This window comes from Oxyura jamaicensis, chromosome 5, assembly GCF_011077185.1.
Source record: "Oxyura jamaicensis isolate SHBP4307 breed ruddy duck chromosome 5, BPBGC_Ojam_1.0, whole genome shotgun sequence".
NCBI classification, from domain to species: Eukaryota; Metazoa; Chordata; class Aves; order Anseriformes; family Anatidae; genus Oxyura; species Oxyura jamaicensis.
Window position 1 is genome coordinate 53,437,800 of NC_048897.1, and position 20,304 is coordinate 53,458,103.

At 40.7% G+C, this 20,304-nt stretch overlaps 1 protein-coding gene across 1 annotated transcript in view; it reads right to left on the bottom strand.

Moving 5' to 3' along the window:
* The window catches only part of FANCM (FA complementation group M), a gene marked incomplete at its 5' end in the record, with an annotated part of 70,952 nt that overhangs the window by 22,987 nt on the left and 27,661 nt on the right, over window positions 1-20,304 (bottom strand). Inside the window, 7 exons of the mRNA XM_035327602.1 lie at window positions 2,523-2,675; window positions 3,297-3,440; window positions 8,245-8,257; window positions 10,720-10,955; window positions 13,704-13,910; window positions 14,542-14,735; window positions 19,765-19,866. Of these exons, the coding sequence (XP_035183493.1) occupies window positions 2,523-2,675; window positions 3,297-3,440; window positions 8,245-8,257; window positions 10,720-10,955; window positions 13,704-13,910; window positions 14,542-14,735; window positions 19,765-19,866 (1,049 nt within the window). The remainder of the gene's footprint in view (window positions 1-2,522; window positions 2,676-3,296; window positions 3,441-8,244; window positions 8,258-10,719; window positions 10,956-13,703; window positions 13,911-14,541; window positions 14,736-19,764; window positions 19,867-20,304) is intronic.

Genomic DNA, 20,304 nt, shown 5'->3' on the forward strand with positions numbered 1-20,304 from the left:
TCAGGGATGAAGAATTCAAGGCTGCCCTTCATGAAGATGGTACCAGGCTATATGGGCAGGAAAAGTGCAGCAGACATTGTTTACCTTGACTTCAGTGAGGTTTTTGACACAATCTTATAGCTAACCGTGCGAGATACAGTTTGACCAAAGGACGAGGACTGGTATGAAGTCCAGCCAGTGGCTAGTTGCTAAGAGCCCTTCTCAGAGGTTTTTGCTATTTAACATTACTGACCTTGACTGCAGGTGCCGAGTGCACCTTTGGTAGGCCTGCAGATGATACCAGGAGAGGGGAAGCAGGTGACACACTTTAGGACAGGGTCAACAGGATGACAGAAGCCTCAGGACAGAAAAATGAGACAGCAGTGTGCCCTTGTGGCAACAAAGACGAACGCATCCAGGCTCCATTGGTAAGGCTGCTGCCAGCAGGGCAGGGGAAGCGATTATTCTCCTCTGCTGAGCACCTGGGGCACCCAATATGGAGCGTTTGGTCCAGTTTTAGTCCCCCAGTCCAAGAAATACCTCATCAGATTGGAGCAAGTCCAGCCATGCCACCAAGACTGTCAGAGGGCTGAACCATGCTAGGTACAAGGCAACAAGTTCCTTGTGCCAAAGGAACTCAACCTTGCGAAGAGAATCTAATGAAAGAAATATACACAAAGGCTCTGTGGTCTGATTTGCTGTAGAGTTGTACCCTCTTTCCTCTGTATGCATTTTGTGAGACACCAGACCTGAAGCTGTAGGAAGACTGAACTAGGACAAGACTGGTTCTGAGGAAAACAAGACAACCTCCTGCAAACTCACACATGCTCTCATGTTAGCAGTATGGAAGGTTGTTCTCTTTCAAATTGCAGGGCAGCAAGTTTGTTCTGGTGTAATCCTGATGAGTAAGGACTGCCACAACTCAGTGACTGGTCCAAGGCGATTCCACTGTAACCAGAACGTACAGCAAGCACTTCCCTTCCCTTTGGTGAAGGTCAGTGGGAACATAGCCTGTCTTGGGAAGACTATTACTGCTTCTCAGAGAAGTCAAAGCTGACTTAAGAAAATTAAGAAAATATTACTTTAATGCAAGAAATCACTGTCAATATTGACAAAATAAATTAAAACATTGCTTCTTTGTTTTTGTGAAAAAAATATGATGAAGCTTTGAAGTCCTTGAACCTTGACAATTTGGTGTAGATATAACAGACCAAGAACCACTTATGTTTGAAAACTGGGTGCCAGTGCTGCAGCTTCTGTCTTGTGAACCTTGCCAGATATAGTCAGAGTTACTGCAAGTGCTTTGTTTTTGTGTATAAGAATTCAACAGGGTGGAGCAATGTGTCATGGTGTAACCTCCCATATTCAGCAGAGTCATGGGAAGGTGTTTTCAGCATGCCAATGGCACCCCGTTATGCACTTCTCTAACTGATGAGAAAGTGCAGCGTCTCCACCTATGACTAGTTAAGACAGATCAGAGAAAGCTGGCGGAAAATCAATCCCGATCATGCCTGAAATGCTGAGCTAGGAAGAAGATGAATGAGATTACAGGCAGTCCCACTCTTTTGGAAGCAAGAACGATATTTACAAGATATCATGATTAGGCTGACATTTAGCGGTTAGATTAGAAACAGTGAGAGCCAATTGTTTATCACTTGTTATCAACGAACAGCAATACCCCTTCCTTTCTGACACAGATCTTCCAGCGTTTTCCAGGAATGTGAAAAGGCTCTATTCGCAGATTCTCTGCTATGCTGCTCTACAGATTATTTTATAGGTGCCAGCTGTTAGTTTAGCATCTACCACAACTCTGAAGACACTTGGGAACCAGAACAGCCTTCTGGTAGCAGTACATTTTCAGTAAGGGAACTTAAGTCACAAATGCTTCAAATGTCTGATGGGGTGGTGGGGAGTGAAGTCCTTCAGCAGAAAAAGAATTCTGCTTTTTTAACTGTTTCTTTGTCTCTTGAATTCCTTCAGCTCTCTACACCTGAACACCCCTCTGAAATCCCCTCTCTCTGGCAATGTATTATTGACCCAAGCCAGAGAACACAGACTCAAAGAAGTCAAGAATGCCACTGTCCTGTGATGGAGAGCCTATCTTAGCTCTAAAAGTCTATTTACAACTTTCTGTCAACACACTTTCCTATAAAGAAGTACAACTACAATGTCTCTATTCTCTTCCTTGGTTAGCAGAGTTATTCAGGAAACTCTGGCAGCTTAGCAACAGATTCTGATGACCTAGAAAACTTCAACACAAGAAAAAGCAGTATGTATAGAACTGGAGGGAAAACACTAAGTGTTTTTAAACAACTTCTGTGGAGAAGATTAAGAATTATAGAACACCAGTGGGAGACATTTTTGAAACAAAATTAAATGCACATTATCCATTTCTTAATGAGTAACACAGCCCCACACGAACATTTCCCCACTGTTTATTTCAGCTATCAGACAGAATTAGAGCACTCATTATTTTTTAAGTATTCTAACTGTGCATTAAATACATGTGCATGCTTACAGGCAGACAAATGTAAATACCTCACCTGTTCATGTCTCATCCGTTCTATCATTTCCATAACACTAATAAAATGGTAACAACGATCCGAGTGGTCAACCATACTTGTAGGAAAAGGACGATTCTGCCAAATTCTCCACTCAGATAAGGAAAGTTTATGAGTTCCCTCCTCTTCAGGCTTCTGCAGTTTAAAATTAAGATTGGCAAGGAGATGTTAGTTAAGAAATTGTTCAGCAAAACCAATTCCTACCTCTCTGTCAGGGTAAATAAACACTCTGAATGTAGGGCAGTATCTGAACTTTATCACAAATGTTTATGTCCAGTCTAAAACAAACAATAAAAAATACAGGCTTTGTGTTGTCAGAGCTGTTCATGAAATACAGTTTGTTTTAAGTAGTAAAATGGCATAAAAACTCAATTTTTTTTTCCCTCTGGATCAGAAAAGAACTTGTAAAACTTGAATTTTCTATCAGTAACACTTTTATAGTTATATAAACAAGGTAACTAAAGCTGTGATACAGTACCATCATGAATACAGCATCCTGCCTGAAATTCTAAAAAGCAGGAGCAGAACTTATTGGATACTGGGAGATTTTTTCCTTCTATTTTTAATAGACAGTCCTAACCTCAAAAACTCATTTCAAACATCTAATTCCTGAATTCTTAACTTAAAAATACAATTTAAAGAATTACATGCAGGTTTTTGAAGATAGACATCCTTAAAATTCATAGTTAACTTTGTTACCCAGTGTTCCCATTAAACTACATGTCAAAGAAAACATTAAATTTAGGTTAAACTCACTGATGTTTCTTCCAGGTTTTCTAAGGTTTCAAACTGAATTTGAGGCAGTATCGGTTCCTTTGCTCCATCGCTTTCTTTAAGCCTGTAAAGTCTGTCCCACACTTCAAATTCCTCAGCTGACAAAGACCAATTCTCATGACAGTGCTTTGGGCCTGCTGGGGAGGAAAGAAGGGGAAAATGTTATCTACTTCAAGAAAAAGGACATATAGAAGAAGAAGAAAAACAACCTTGTGTAGTATCAGCCAGAAGAAGCGTACTTTCTGCCAGAACCAGAACCAGACATAGAGAATCTGCTGTCAGAAACAAAATACCAAAACAAGTTACATACACATGTTGTAATCTGGACACATCTATTTATGAAGTGATTGCTTTGGGGAAGGCCTCATATAACGAAGCATATAAAGAAAGATATGAATAGAGAGATTTCAACCTATCAGACACCAATAGGCCCTGAAGACAGTTCAGCAAACAGGGAAAGCACAGGGCTTGGGTTTGTAATTGTAATCCTCAGGGGAGACCAGGGGAATGAACTACTAATAAGTTGAGGGGTTTTTTGGTTGCTTGCTTGGTGGGTTTTTGTTTGTTTGCTTGTTGGTTTTTGTTTTTAAGTTACTCTCTAAGTACTGGAAAGTAACTGTACTTTGTCATGTCAAAAATATTTCTTAGCCATTTCTTGAATCAATCTCTTTTCCATTTTAAACTACTAAGGGCATGTAGATGAATAGGAGGACAGAAACAAAAGCGTTATGAAAATTTTGAAGGAGCAGGGAAAAGAAAAGGAGAGGTCATTAGTGTTATTTAGATGCGTAACACCAAATGGTTAGTATGGGGAATCCGTGAGCATCAATGCTAGATAAAACCAAAATAAATGCTCAAATGGCAGTTCAGTGAAGAAAAGGCCCTGGTGCTGCAGGGCTCTGCGCGAGCAAGCTCCAGTAACCCTGAGGAAACTGAGTAACCTTGTCAGGCTGACAGCAAGCCCTGACACAACCGCCACATACTGTGCCAGCTGTGTGCAACAAGAATGCCAGATCCCTCAAAACAGCCATCAGCGCAAATAGCACAGGAACATCCAAAACATCACTGTTAAGAGCAGTTAACATGTGATTGCCTTCAGCCTGCATGTATGAAGCTTGGAGAAAAATAATTGTTAACTTGATAATCGCTCTGAGACAGGATTTGGGATGAATATGCGGCCAACACCCTATTCTGGCTTCATGACGTGCAAGAGGAATCAGCCTGTATCTCTGAATCCTCTCGCATGACAGTTTCCAAACACCGCATCTCCAGGGACGATGTGACAATGTTTGCAAGACTCAAACACAGATCCCTGAAAGATCTGAATACAAGGTTCAATTCCTGCTAACTCCTTCACAGCTGGAAAAATCTAACCAACGGTGAAGTTTTTCTAAGACCATGGTGGAAAAAAAAAAAAGAACAAAAAGAAGATATTATTGCTACTGGAATATTTTTGACCTGAGTCTAGGAGGCATTCCACTTATTTATAGCTAACAAACAGGTCAGGGACTCAGTAGAAGAGGAAGAGCGACCTCAAGAAAAAAGAAAATTAAAAACATCTACAAGAAAAGTGTATCTCATGGCCTTTCTTGTTGTTCCTAAGAAGAGTTCAGTGTTAAGTCTGCTCTAGCAGGAACTATCCAGTACCCATACACCAAGACAGAGTATTTCAGTCTTGAATTAGTGTGGAGCTCTCGAGATTGCTGCCTGGACAAGGCATAAAGGAAAGGCCAGGAAGGGTACTCTGTTGTAGTCAAAAACAAATGCCCTTGGCCAGTGGAGAGAGACTTCCACTGCCCCACTTCAGACATTTCATACCCAACAAGTAAGAAAGATGGTCTGCCAAGGAACCAAGATGGCATTTGCAAAGAGCAAGTTGCAAGACAGGAAAAAGCAGACACCAGCAGAAAACTTCAGAGGCAAACAGATCCATTTTGGGATATCTCTTGCTCTTGAAGATGGTTATCAAGACAGCTTACCAGAACTTTCCCTAACAGTCCAGGTGATGAACACGCCAAGGGAAACAGTGAGAACAACAGATGACTTCAGTTCTCCACGTTACAGATCCAGAGGAAAACTTGTATTGAGTTTCCATGGCAAGGTTTTGTAGCAGGAGCAGAGCCCAGCAGCTGCCCCATGGCAGAGAAGGGCCAGCTCCAGCCAGCTCCAAAGGGCCCCACTGCTGGCCAGAGCCGAGCTGTGACTGAAGTTGGGTGGGCCTCTGGGACAGCAGATTTAAGAAAGGAAAAACAAACAAACAAACAAACAAACAAACAAACAACAACAACAAAAAACACAACTGCTGGGCAACAGCAGCTGGGAAGCTGGGAGAGTGAGGAGTGAGAAGCAGCCCTGCAGCCCCCAAGGTGGTTGGTAGTTCTCACTGCTCTGCTTTGATATCAGTAGAATCACAGCCTCACAGAATGGCTGAGGTGGGAAGGGACCTCTGAAGATCATCTAGTCCAACCCCTGCCCAGCAGGATCAGACAACAAATTACATTACTCTCCCTACTCTGAGTCCGTTTTGCCAGTGACAGTAACTGGTAATTGATCTCCCTGTCCTTATCTCTACCCTGGAGCCCTTCCCATCCCATTTTCTCCCCTTTTCCTTTCAGGAGGGGGGTGAGAGAGCGGCTGTGCTGGAGCTCAGCTGTCCAGCAGGGTAAAACCACCACACAGCTCCTCCTAACAAAGGCAAGAGGATCCTCGGGTACCATCAGGTGATTGTACTGCCCAACATTACACAGGCTTGAAGGCATCCAACAGCTTGCAAAATTCAGTAACGGACGCTTCCCAAAGCTCTGGGCTCAGAACTGAGCTTTGAAGTTTCTGTTCCTGAGTAGAACAAATATTGGAGGCTGCCAAGACAATGGCCTCTGTATTTGACAAAACACAACAGATCTCCCCAGGAGAGGAAAATGGAAGGGAGTCCCCTTGGCTTGTAAAAACAAGCAATGTGGTCCAGGAGGCAACAGGTTAATGCCTAACTTACAGGTTGCCCAACTCTTCCCTTCTCCAGAAACAATTCCATGCAATAAGGGGAAAGGCCTGACCATCTGCCCCGAATACTTGGATACGTCAGGGTAAAGGAGGAAAGCAGGAGCTGGAGCCTACTTTCAAACTTTTTTCTTCCATAAAGCCTGGTTGCGGTTGAACAGAGGGAAAGTGAAGCAGACCAAAGGCAATTGTCTTAAAGCAAACTATTGCACAAGTTATCACTTCTACTTTTTCCTATTGTAACCCTCTCCATTCTCATTCTACTCATCTTAGATGAGCACACATTTCTAAGCTGTAACATTTCACATGCAACGAAGCCTGACTAAAACGGAGAGAAAAGGGACGCAGACAAATAGGACTGCTGTCAGCATGCACGTAAAATACCACTTCAGAGTTAAGGGCTGGCAAAAAAACAAAGGGACAAACAAAAACTTTGTTTTTAACGGTCATAAATTCTAAATTCATTAATCCATTCTTCACAAAAGGAAAAAGCCTGTCACTAAGAGCTCTGCAGAGCACTCTGAAATGATAGCTTGCTGCAGCCAAGGGCGAGCTGCCCCAGGAAATGGGCGTCTATTTGCACTGCTGGGGAACCCTTACAGCTGAGCAGAACAGCACCAATCCTGCAAATTTCGAGGTGCTTCATTTTTCACACAAAGCCGCAGTTCAGAGATTATTAGAACTCTCCGACTAAAAATGAATTTAATAAGAGTGCTGCTGCTGAGGTCCCTCTTGGCCAGGTTCTAACTGAGCAGCTGTTTTGGGCATGCATTCGAGGAGATGCAAGCGGTATTTTGGAGAGGCCGTGTCACTGGCTGAAAAAAGTAATGTAACTTAGGTGTAAGTGAAAGATGTTTAAACAAACAAACAAGTGACTTACTAGGTGTAGGAACTCTTATTAGGCAAAGGAAAAATACTTTAAAAAATAGCATATACACAGAAGGAAGCAATTGAATTTTCAGAAGCAAAACCCCAGATGAATCAGATGAAGACAGCTCTCTACCGAGAAAAGCAGAGCAAGACAAGGCTGATGTAAGACACATGCCAAGTGTTACATTCTTGGTGCAGCACACAAAACAGTGGCTTCCTACCAAACCAGTACTGTCAGGGCAAGAAACCTGAACTAAGGGAACTGGAGCACCTATGCATTAACACCTCCTTGATTCACTGCTTTTTTCAAAGACAACAAACATTGAAAACAGCAGTTTTTCTGCAGTATTTCCACTGAAAGCGGTGTAAATGGTCATGCAGGTTTAATTCAAACAGGAGATGAACTGAGAAAATTTACCAGGCATCCAAAGGCCTGTCCACAACTGTGCTGAAAAGCATGGGCAACTGGAATGGTGTCAGAAAGCCACAGAGGTCTAAAGACTAAAGAAGGCATGTTTTAGGTATATTTTAGAAAGACAGTAAAAGAAGATTGCATGGCTATGATAAAAATGGCATTTAAGGAAATAATGTGAAATTCTAAAATCAAACAAAAAGCACAGCTAGATACAACTCAGAGACTGATACAATCCGGAAGCAGGGGGAGGCAGACTAGTTGAGAACAATCAGGGGAAGACGTCATCACAAAATGAGATTTTACCTGGACAAATGCAACATAAATAGAAGAGCAAAAGAAATTATTGATACCTTAAAATGACATTCAGCTACTAGGAAAAACAAGGTATGGAAAGAGCACATTTTAAGGCATGCTAGTTATTATGTGCCATGACTATTGTGGCTTGGTATCTCTCACAGAACAGGGATATTGGCAGAGAACATGGAAATACCATATTAAAGATGATTATCTGGATCTTTCAGCACTTTCATCGTTTCAATTATCTTGCGGGATAAACAGTAATTTAAAAACAAAAGATGAGCAAAACAAAAACCTTGAGCTATCTCCAAAGATACCTGTTCAGAAATGCTATCCCCAGTGAGTCCAAGCCATTTGCTTTGGGTGTAAACTTACTCTTTCCTCTTTTTTTTGTTTTGTTTTGTTTTAACTGCACTTTGAACCTTAGAATGGCTGGGGTTGGAAGGGACCTGTAGATCATCCAGTTCCAACCCCCCTGCCATGGGCAGGGATGCCACCCACTAGATGAGGCCCAGGGCCTCATTCAGCTTGGGCACGAACACCTCCAGGGATGGGGCATCCACAGCTTCTCTGGGCAACCTGTGGCAGTGCCTCACCACCCTCAGAATGCTCCTCAGTTTTAGCAGGCTCGTCAAAAAGGATAGAGAAAGAGAAAGGAATCTCAAAAATGAGACAAAACAACATAAGCAGACTGCAGGGTACTGGGAGCTTTGTTGTTGCTGTACTTTTGCAGAGGAAGTCATACAACTGAAGCACACGCTTTGGTTAGGTGACGGGCTAAGACAAGAATAACGTGTCCTTCTGGTACTCACAGAGATTAACTTTATGAGAGGTTTTGAAGTGGAAGGATGGTGTAAAATTACTAGAAGCTAAATCAAATTAAGAAGAAAAGGAAATATTCAAATTTAGCTAGGAAAGGAGGAGAATGCTTGCAATTACTCCAATACTTCTGCCTGGGATCCTTCAGTTTCTGTGCACACATCCTGCTAAGGACGAATCTGAAAATCAGCTGAACCTCAAAAACAAATGAAAAGCAAGAAAGGATAAATAACATATAAAGCTTATTCATTATGGCTACCTTTTTCAAGTTTGTAACATGGAAGGGAGCACTGAAATTAGAACAAGAAAACGCAAAATCCTTTAAAGAACTTTCTCTTCTTTTTGAGACTTATCTTGAATATCAAGCACTTGCTTCATACAGTAACGAGGGGACCTTAACACAAGCCTGGTGCTCAATATAACAAAAGCGTCAGCAATTTGCACTGATGTAACACTGGTTTCCAAGACAGGCAGTCAATCACATTCAGCTTCAGCAACTGATAGATCACCACATACGCCATGTCCTTCAACGTGGCAGCTGCTAACCTATTTCACACAAAAGGAACCTGGTAATTACAGCCTCTGAAGTGCTATTCCCTCAGCAGGAAATGCATTTAAGTGTATTATCTGCTTTGTCCACTTCAAGCCTCTCATTTCTATTTTCTAGGACAGACTCACAAACATTCTAAAATGATTTTTTTAATTCTATGTTTTGCCCCATTTTTCTCGCACGTTGCGTCTCCTTATACCACCCTTGCTTTTCCTTACTTGGCACCTCCTGGGCTGTGTGCAAAACGCAGATAAGCAAGCCTGGGAGAGGCAGACTGGAAAAGCGTTACGATCAGGAGCACCATCACAACCGTACCACGGTTATGTCTGCAGCACGTGCCTACTTAGAAAGAAGTTAGGCTGAGGATGGCACGTACAGACTGGTCTACTGATACTAATCCTTCCCCACTACATTTCTACCCTGCAAATGGGAAATAGCATGAACTGGTTTGCAGCTTAAGGGGAAAGGGATCTTTTCTCCATGATTTTGTGGCTTGCTTTCCCTCTTCTATGTTCAGGCTTTAGTTTGCCCTGGATGGTGTTTGGATCAGAGGTAGATTGTGATCATAAGAACTTTTGTGTTCAGAAGAGTTTTAAAAACACTAACCTTTAAGTCTAACTACTCAGACGCTGGGATATGAAGCTTCTGAAGTTTTTTTAGGAGTTCCTTCCTTCCAAGCAGTTGCTGTTGTTTTTTAAAGTACTGAAAGCACTTAGCAAAAGAGATTGTGATTGATTTCCAGCTGTTTGTAATATTTAGCCTTAATCCCATGCTATCTAAGAGAACAAGCTAAGGAGCCATTTCTCTTTTTTAAGATTTATTTTTCTCCAAAAGCATGTGCAATAAATCAAAGAATCACAGAACATTTGAGGTTGGAAGGGTCCTCCGGAGGTCATCTGGTCCCAATATCCTACTCTTGCTTTCTCCTTTTTTCCCCTCAAAATCCTTCAGTTTTCAAGCATCTCTGTTTTATTTTAACTTCCAACAGTATGAAAGACACGTTTCTTGTATTAATACGAGAATCAAGCCTAGGTGTTTTAGCTAAAAAACAAATCTAGTATAAAGTTAACACTAAAAATTTCGTGACGAGTGTGCCAGCTGACAGGCATATCAGAAGTCGTCAGAAGGCATTAACATCGGCCTCTCCTGTTTGTTGCTGGCGTCTCTGACCCTCATTGACTCTGTGGGAAGCTCTATGGGGAACGATGAAACAAATGTCTGATATGAAGTACAGATACTGAAGGACCGAACTGTGATGTCAGGATGTCAAAGGAAAAGAATGCAGAAGAATCAAGGCAGCAGCCAGCACAATATCACAGTTTAAAAGTTAAAGCTGTCAGAAGGACATTTTTGCTAGAGACCCAACCTCGTGTGAGAGCGAAGTTTTGATGTGCTGTAATATAACAACAAGAGATAGCAGCTTACAGAGCGCTTACAGAAACACCATAATCCTCTTACCAGTGACACAGGAAAAGAGAGCAGATTTATTTTGGAGGGAAGTAGATCTTCTCCCTTTGGAAAGCATTCCTGAATTGTTTGGTTCGTATTTTTCAGCAGTAATAAACATTTTATGCAACTCTGGATTTATGCCTTCTGGAATCATACGTGGGCTGTGCTGGTAAAAATGAAGCAGTTTGTTTCCTGAAATAGCTTTCTGGATGCTCCTTTTGTTACACTGGCTTTGATTGTAAGTCTGTAAAAGAAAGGAAAAGTTATATGTTGCTGAACTGCTTTTTCCACATGACTTGATGATAAGCAGAAGAATGCCCGAGTGTCTGGGGCTTTTCATTATGTTGTGTTCTGTCATGCACTTTTTTTTTCTTCCCAAACACAAATAAAACAGAACATGATGCAAGGGCCAGAGAACTCATCATACACCCTATTCTGTGGATCTGGTCAGTTAGATCAACATAACGGCATGTTCAAGTTCTTGAGCTGCAAGTCCTTAACTCCACGTACAGCTTCAGTTGTATTCAAGTTCCAGAACTGCAAGTTGAAGACTTGCAGTATGCCTCCACATTATGGTAACCCATTACAGAGCAGAAAGGAGCAAAAGCATATAGAGGAAAACAATAAAGCAGCAAAGTTGCACTGAAAATCTGACCATGATTACATTAAGAATAGCTTCTAAGGTCTTTTTTTCCCATTTTACAAAGCTTCAAACCAACATATTTAAGTCAACTGAAATTTGAATGCTCATTTTGTGCCTATGTAAAACATTCAAAGCAAGTGTAATAAAAAGCAAAGAGGTACTAAAGAACAGAGATTGTTCTTTAAGTTCCAAACATGCCTTAAAAATCCTTAGAATTAATAACACAAGATATAAACTTAATACACGGATTTTTCTATTCCATAAGTAAATCAGGAGTAGGCATAACACTTGAGAGAAAAAGGAACCCGGCCCTTGCCTGGAGGAATTTACGATCTGCAATAGACATAGGATGGTGTGAATTAGATTACATCAGGAAGAAAGGAGGTCAAACATATTAAGGTATAAGGTTATTTGTTAATAGCATACGTGCCTCAAGTCCTTTTAATTACATCTCGTTTTTATTGTGCAACAGAGAAACCAAGATGATGGAGAACCTACAGAAAGAAACCAGTCCCTGCTCTGCACGTTTCTTGTCTTAATGCATTTCCCTGAGTCTCTGTTGCAGGTCACTGATGGAGACAGCACGCCAAGTTAAGCAGACTGAGCGCCCTGAGTACGCCAAGCATGGCAGCTAAATACTTGTGACAGATGATCTTGGAAACCAGGACTTGAAGAGGCAGACACAAGAAGATGCTCTCTGAATAAAACTGGAAGAGGTTAGGGGAGAACTTTATTGAACTGCCTTACAGACATTCCAATAAAGATTTTTTTTAATCCTAGCACAGGTAAAAAGTCTTTTTATAGAACGAATTTTCTATTAACAATTTAATTGCCTTACAGAATGGTTATGTTAGTGTTGCTAATCAGTATGGGTCCTTTTGCTGTGTTTCACAGGCAGTGTCAGCTTGGCCTGGCAGGAGTCTGAGAGGCCTTGAGCTTCTCAAGAACTCCTGAGCCCTCACCTTTGTACCGGTTTAAATCTGCAGCTAGAAGCTCCCTTCCAGGCTAATGCACATTGAGCTGAGCTGTCACAAGGCGTTAAAAAAAAAAAGCAAACATGACATGCCTGGGAACACAAGGAAAAAGGCAGAAAGTTCGAGGGAAACCCAGGGGACTAACAGCACAAGCAGTCATGTGGCACAAGTCAGCCTGGTGGATGGCAGTGAGCTTCCATGGGGGACCCAACGTGGGGGGGAACACGTGGGGAGATGGGGGCCGGAGCAAGTCACAACGGCTTCTGTAACAAAAATTCTTATCAAACTCAACATTTCCAGACCTATGTTTTCCAATTTCTCCCAACAAAAATTCTTGAAAAGCTTTATAATTGACTTTGGCAGGATTCTTTTGACACTCATTTAGAATTAAATTCCTATAACTAAAAAATTTAAAACACCGGTACCACATTGATGGGAATAATCAAATAGTAAGACTCTGCAATCTTGGGTTTGCAATTAGCTTACACAGATCTCAGACCCTACCGGTACAAAACCTGACCAAACTAGGAACCAATCTAGCCAGTGAACAAAACCAAAACCAACAAAGAACAAAATCAATTTTCCACCAAAACAACACAGCACACCTTAACAATGCCTTGCATTCAAAATGGGGCTGCATGATGAAAATGTAAAGATGCACTATCATATTGTACTGCAAGCAATCTAACCAGAGATGGATGTCAGAGGGATTGCTGTGCCTCCTCCCACCTAGCACTCCCCTGTCATCTTCTTTGGATCTCATCCAGCAGTTGTGCAGCTGCAGGGTGAAGCTGGTCAGTGTGCTGGTACAGCTGAAGATCAGTTCCCCCACCTCACGACTCACAGCTTAGCTTTCCCCTGGTACATTTGTTTCCCAAGGGGCAGCCTGCGCTCAGAGAAGATTAATTATACTCTGAGTTGAGTGCTGAGGTTCAGGAATTTAGCAAAAGTAGATTTCCACTTAAGCTGATCTCTTCAGACCTCACACGCAAGCCTGCTACCACTAAGTACTTGTCTGAAAGCGCAGTGTCGTCAGCAGTTCAGAGAGAGACACTTCCAGCCCTCCAGCTCGCAGGGCTTCATTCCTCTCTCTTCCACGGATTGTTCCATAACCTTGGCAAAAAAATGTTTTTTTCTGCATCTCAGTTTATCATTTACAAAACAAGCCCTATTAACAACAAAGCTTGAAGTTCTCAACATGGAAGAAAGACACTTTTTTTTGACATAGTGGGCTATTACACTTCCCCGTGGACAGTTAAGACGTTGCTAAGAGCACTCGTGATTGCCATGCCTTCTAATGCGCAGTATAGAGTTTTCTGGAGCACAGTGAACAAGTCCCTCTGGTCTCCCAGCAAGAAGAAAGCTTTACACTCACCCGCTCCTCCCGCCCTTCGGCGAGGATAACAACAATCCTGCCTCGCCGCCTGCGCCCCGTTCTGCCCATTCTCTGCACAAGGCGAATTGGGCTTTTCTGAGCATCAAAGCAGATGATGAGGTCAACTTCACCGATGTCTAAGCCTTCTTCTCCAACACACGTAGAGACGAGAGTGTTATACCCACCTTCCCGAAAGCGTTTTACCACCTGATTAAGAATAGATTTAACAAGTTAGCTAGAAAGCCTCACACATACACACTTTGCATTTTTTTTCTAGGGTTATCCAGAAGTTGAAAAATAAATAAATTTGTATTTTACACCTACAAAATGCAGCCAGTCTTTCTAAATTTGTCAATTACTTCATCACGATCACCTAACAAGCACTAATGTTACCAATATGACTCTTCAATTCTAAAAGAAAGGGGAAAAAGCACGTCTCATTCAGACTCCAACCACAGCATACTTCTAAAACTCATCTTCCCAACTTTACAGTATTTTTTTTACATTGCTGAAACCAAATTTAAGGATATATCTTATTTTTTCTGTCTACAAGGAAAAAAAAAAAAGGCAAGTAAGTATTTAAATATTTCCATGGATTTTCAAATATATAAAAGTTAGCATGTCTTAATATAATGTAAATGGATAACCTATTCCTATTTATACATTCTGTTTAGTGAGTATAACTTTGGATACTCCGAAAGCAATTGAACTACATATTTATTAACTACACGTGAAATTTCAGTCACTGCCATGCAACCTGCATTAATACCCATATCGTTATTTATACTATTAATATTCCTCGTAACTATTCTTACTACAAGTTTTATCTTCTCTTTACCTCAAGCTGTTCCTTTTGTGTGAAGCCTTTTGTGCTCTTTCCCGTGGAGTGGCCAACAAACGTCATTACTCTAACCACTGGGTTGAAGCGGGAAAGCATTTCTGCAATTTCTTGCACACTATCCCGAAATGATGAGAAGATCATCACTCTGGTATCCGCACTGTTCACAGATGTACTTTCAGTCGTGGTTTGATCTGTTCAGGTTAAAAAGTCAGAAAATACATGATTTTAAAACAATTGCCAAAAAAACGTGAGGACAGGTCATCCCACAAGTTACACATTCACAGCTCTCACCTGACTTAACAATTCGAAGGTTTTATCCAAGTATACGGCATTTTGTTTTTTTAAGAAATTTTCTTTAAAATGTATTAAAAAACTAAACATACATATATATATAAATAGTAGAGGAAAGTGGTAATTATGAGCCCCTCAGCCTATTTAGACAAACCTTTTCACTCCCAGGAAACGCTCCGAGATATACTTGCTCAAACAATTCCTCTCTGGAATCAAAGCAGCATTCAAATGCTGGAGAATTTACACCAGCGGTAGTGAGAACATCCTGTATCTGAGGTACTATTATTCCTGTTACTTTGAAAAGCTCGGGTTTGATGGCACGTGCCTTGAAATAATGTGTAAGATGCCTTCTTCCAAAGAGGGTTGGAGGTGAATTTTGAATATTACTGAAGTGGCCAGAGTACGACGAGACAGTGATAGTGCAGGTGATACGGGGGCATCTGTCAGGTACAGCAACCTGCCCCAGTGAACCTGCCACCCAATGAAATGGTGCAGATGATGCAGTACTTTTAACTAGAAACCAGACCACTGTAACAACTGACAGAATGTGTTCTGTATGATTTGCCATGCTGAGCAAAATGACAGGCTATGCATCCTAGAGTAAGTGCAGGTTGGATACCCCCTACTTACACGAGTTCCTATTTTTCTCCTCCACTACCTTTATTACCAACACCATGGTTGTGTATCTGTTTTTAGCATAATCCCATGACAGTGATAACACTCAATAGGATCTGTCCTTGTACTGCAATACAGTTTATGTGCTGCCACTGCCTCCTTGACGTATCCAAAACCAGACAGAAAACTCAAGATACTAGCAGCCCATAATCAATCTAATAGGTAATCCAGGTATGGCAGAGTAGCTGGGAGAAGCTCATTATGCTGAGCCAACGCTTCTTTAGAGCTGGCCAGAATGTCTGCTAGAACTTACCTGAACTGTGGTGCGTACATCTCACAAGGCAGGGGCAACAGCAACATGAACGAGAAGCTCAGACTAAGCCTGGTTGCTTCATTACTCAGAAACAGATCAAGGAGTTTGCACAGGCAACCTGGCACTACTCCTCTGAGTCCTCATAGGAGAGGTTTCATTTCAGAGGCAGGAATAAGAGTTAGTGTTGCTCCTGACATGGCCAATGACTTACATTATTGGTACAATCCTTTCCTTCTGAAATGCAGGACTTCTTGGTGAAAATGTTTTGCTGAAGCAGTGACTGGTTTTAAAAATTGAACAGGCATGACCACAGCAATTTATGAAACTGAGTAGTTCAGTAACGCTTAATTGGAATGAAGCAGTTGGGTTCAGGAGTTTTGCTTGCTCCTATTGTTGCCCTAGAGATATTATGCACTTGAACAAGCTTCCTGAAACAAATGCTGAATATATCTTCCACTGCTCACATAATGATGTAGGCTTATATTTCAGGGCCTTCTGATGGAGCAAAGATACATGCAATTATGTTTGGAGTCATGATAAATACTCAAATTTACCTGTTTTATTGACAGACTCATGGCAAATTCTTGTCTGGAGGAGGGAGAAAACAGGACACGGGTGTGTACCCTACTCATTTAGAGCCCCAAACCAGAACTTAGGGTGTAGCTAGTTGTGTACATGTGGATTTAGAGTTTACTTCCAATAAAAGTAAGGTTAGAAGTACAGGTTTGGAGTTATTGCTCAGAAGGTATCATCAAAGATGCTGTGACACAGTGAACAACATGGCAAATAAATAAATCACAGTGTCAGCTGCCCACTGGATTTGGGTTGGAGATGTATAAGCTTGTGATCAGACTGAATTGCAAAGCGCTTTCTGGCCTTGCATTAGAAACAAAGATTTCAGGATCGGTTGTTTGTACTTGCTTTAAATTTAACTACATGCACCTGGAGAACTGGTTCCAGGACACTGCTTTGTATTCCCCAGGGCCTTGCTATGCCTGTTAGTGACTAGGGTAAGGCCAGCTAGAGGAAACAGGAGCAAGGGAGGACAGCAAGACAACTTATTGCACCTGGCTCAAGATAAGACTACACGTGTTAACCATAGCTCGCCCATTTTGCTAAATAATATCGTATATTTCTTCCTGTACAGTCACTGTAATTTTGTATTTACAACAGTAAAGATTTATGGTTGATGCCTACTAAATTTTGAGGTTCGTGCACACACACACACAAACCACCAAATCAAAGCAGCTGAACACTTATCACCCGTTAGCAATATTAAGACATACATCTGGCCAACCTTGCAAGGAAAAATACATATGATGGGATTCACATGACAGTAGAATCCAAGCTAACAAAAGAAGATGGAAGAGTATTAAACACAAAACTTTGTGAAGGTAACTCCAGCGCAGAATATAGAACCTTAAAAGAAAAGGCAATAGCAAATAGCAAAAGATGTTACAAGAAACCACGTAGAGGCACTGAGGGAAGCAGGGAGAACAGACAGAAGTATGGAAAGGAAAACAAAAAAAAAAATCACAAAAAAGAAAGCAATTTGATAAAATGAATTTGGAGCAATTTGACAAAACGAATTTGGATGTATTACAAAGAAACAGAAAGAGAAATGAGGAAGCTTAATGTTGCCTACTAGAAAAGTAAATGTAAACAATTGAATCAAGAAGCTGGACTCCTAAAACCAGAGAATTTTGCATGATTCAGAGTATTTTGCTTCACAATCTCATGCTGCAGTACGGCATATTTCTGTTTCCCCTTTCAGTCAAGACGAAAAAGAATGAGGAAGAGATCCATGCAGTAGGAAGTTTTCCATTTCAAACTGATGCCTCTGTGTTTGTCATTCTCAGCACCAGACTAGATACCCGACTTGTCTACACAGCCTTCATTTATTTTGAAAGAGAGAAAGAAGTGAATTCAGCAATAAAACTGACTACCATAGAGAACAGATGGAACATGGGGAGTGGTGAAAACGTGTTTTGAACATCATTAAGAAAAATATTCCACATTTATGTGAAAAAAACACAAAAAACAAAACTTGTAGCTCATAGCAAATTGTACTATTTCCCCGCCGTGCCTATATGCATATACAAAAATGATCAAAAGTATGGAATAAAAAAATTGTTAGTGGCAGCGAACTTTCAAATTCTCTCCATTCTCAAAACCTGATCGTAGAGTTGATTCTCCACTTCTCCCTGCCCTTGTTTTGCTATCCTGTTAGGCAAAATCCTAGATGAACTGCATTATTTTTATATAAAGAGTAAAAGGAAAATTGATGCTTTGTTGACAGGAACTCTGGCATAAAGAGCTGCAAAGACCACCACGTATGAAACAGTGAAACAACATTAAGCTTCGGGCAAAAATGAAACACTTAAGAGACATTTCTTTTAAAGGTCTTTTTGCCCCCAAATCATACATTCTGATTTCAGATAAGCATAAATATCCACGTACTAGCAGTAGTACTACATATTTTTTGTAGCAGTCAAAGTCTACGTTTGGTGTTTCAAGAGAGAAACAATGAGACAAAAGTGATGTCTTTGCGTGACACAGCCTGTGACACATCTGAAGCTGCCTCCCTTCAAGAATTTACATGGCATTTCAACTCTCTGTTACAGGGTTTTTGAATTCCTTATGAATATCCATGAACTGAACAGGTGATTCTCCCTGAAACTCCGTCTAGTGTTCTATATCATAGCCAGTTCATTTGCCTAGGCACGATATTAATCTGTGTGCTCTCTCTGCACCAACCACGCTCACACCCAAGCCAGTGGCACGCAATCAGCCGCACCGTTCCCAGAGAAACTTAGGGATTAGGAAAGTTCCAGTATTTCTGCCTGAGGTAAAAAATGCATCTTAAGCCTAATTACCAAATTACTGGCAGTACCCTCATATTTATATACAACGTACAATACATTCAGTTTGTAGAAGCAACACTTGTATGCAAAGTCCATACGGCTACATGAATTAAACGCTCTCACTGCAAATTACAGCTATAAACCAATCTGTATTAAGTTTATTCCTTATAGATGTTAATTTCCAGACTTCTCCAAAGACAAGTTGTAAGAGAGACAGAAATAACAAGAACTGTGGTTTTTTTTTTTTTTTTTTTTTTTAAATATTCAATTCTTTTTTTCTTTTTTGAAGTTACAGGACAAGACTGAAAGAGAAGAGGGACTGCTTTGCTAGTATAATTATCAACACTGTAAGAATAATTAGTGTCCAAAAGGTATTTAAGAGGATATTTCAAATTAGGATAGAAAAGAGTAACCTTTTGTTCATCTACAATTGTTTTAGAACTTAATTTCACTAAATACAATTTTGTAATTTAAAATGATCAAAAAGCATATTTTCCTGTAACAACTATTTTATATTTGTTCCTTGAGAAATGATACTTTAATGTTAGCTGACTCATGTCTTTCACAAACTCTTTTTTATCTCTGTTTTATCCTGAAGCTCCATCAATACATGGCATCTAACTCTGCAGGAGAGAACAGTTCATGGTAGCACTGCACTGAGAGCTGATTTCCAGAACAAATTCTGTGGCTATGAAAATCAGGGGACGCAGCACCGGCAGAAGCACTGTCGTTACTGTGCAGGTGCTGGAGCCCCGGCACAGGTTGCCCAGAGAGGGAAGTCTCCTCCTTGGAGATCTCCAGCAGCCACATGGACGTTGGGTTGGGCCAGAGGCACCCAGGGCTGCCTCCAGCCTCAGCCATTCTTTGATTCTGTGAAAGCAGTTTACTATCACGGCCTTACTAAGCAGTTAGAACAGTTTATATCCAATTAATATCAGCAATTTACAAACTGTCTTAAAGAAGTTGTTATTGTTTAGTTTTTCTAAAGAGGACTTTTGCACACAGAAGATACACAAACATGCAAGACAGTAAGGAAGCACTTGAACAAATCAGGACATAAATCAGTAGGCTCCTTTACTCATTTTCATTAACGGTTCCAACTGGTCACTACTTTTTCTTTGAATTGTTGGTACTTACCAGAACATTTCATCTTCCAGGATTTGAAGTGTTCTACTACTATTTCCTCCAATTTCCTTAATTTTGGATGACTGTAAATAAATTCCTTTTTATTTTCCAACACTGAAAAAGACATAAAGCAATTAAAGATACAAGTCACGTTGCAACAAGTATGAAGATTCCCTGAATTTAGTTTTCTCCCATCATCATTCTCCAAGTTAGGTAGGCATGCAAATTCCTGACAGTAGTTCGAATTACATTCGCCTGAACAAAAACCTCAGTGAAATACTGAAGCACGTTTATGAAAGCCAGTTTATGAAGGCGTGCTGTTACTTTTGGTAGTCACATTGCTAAAAGCATGCATTCAAATAATAGTATTTTAACCTCTCATTTTAAATCAACTTAAAAACTTCAAAGATACAAAACTTGTTTGAAGGTAGCTAAAACCACTGAAAGATGATAAATACAAAAAATAAAGAGTCTGAGGAAAACAATCTTGAATAAAGAATATTAGCCAGGTGTATCAAAATGCACGCCCTCTCCATCTACAAGCTATGCAGA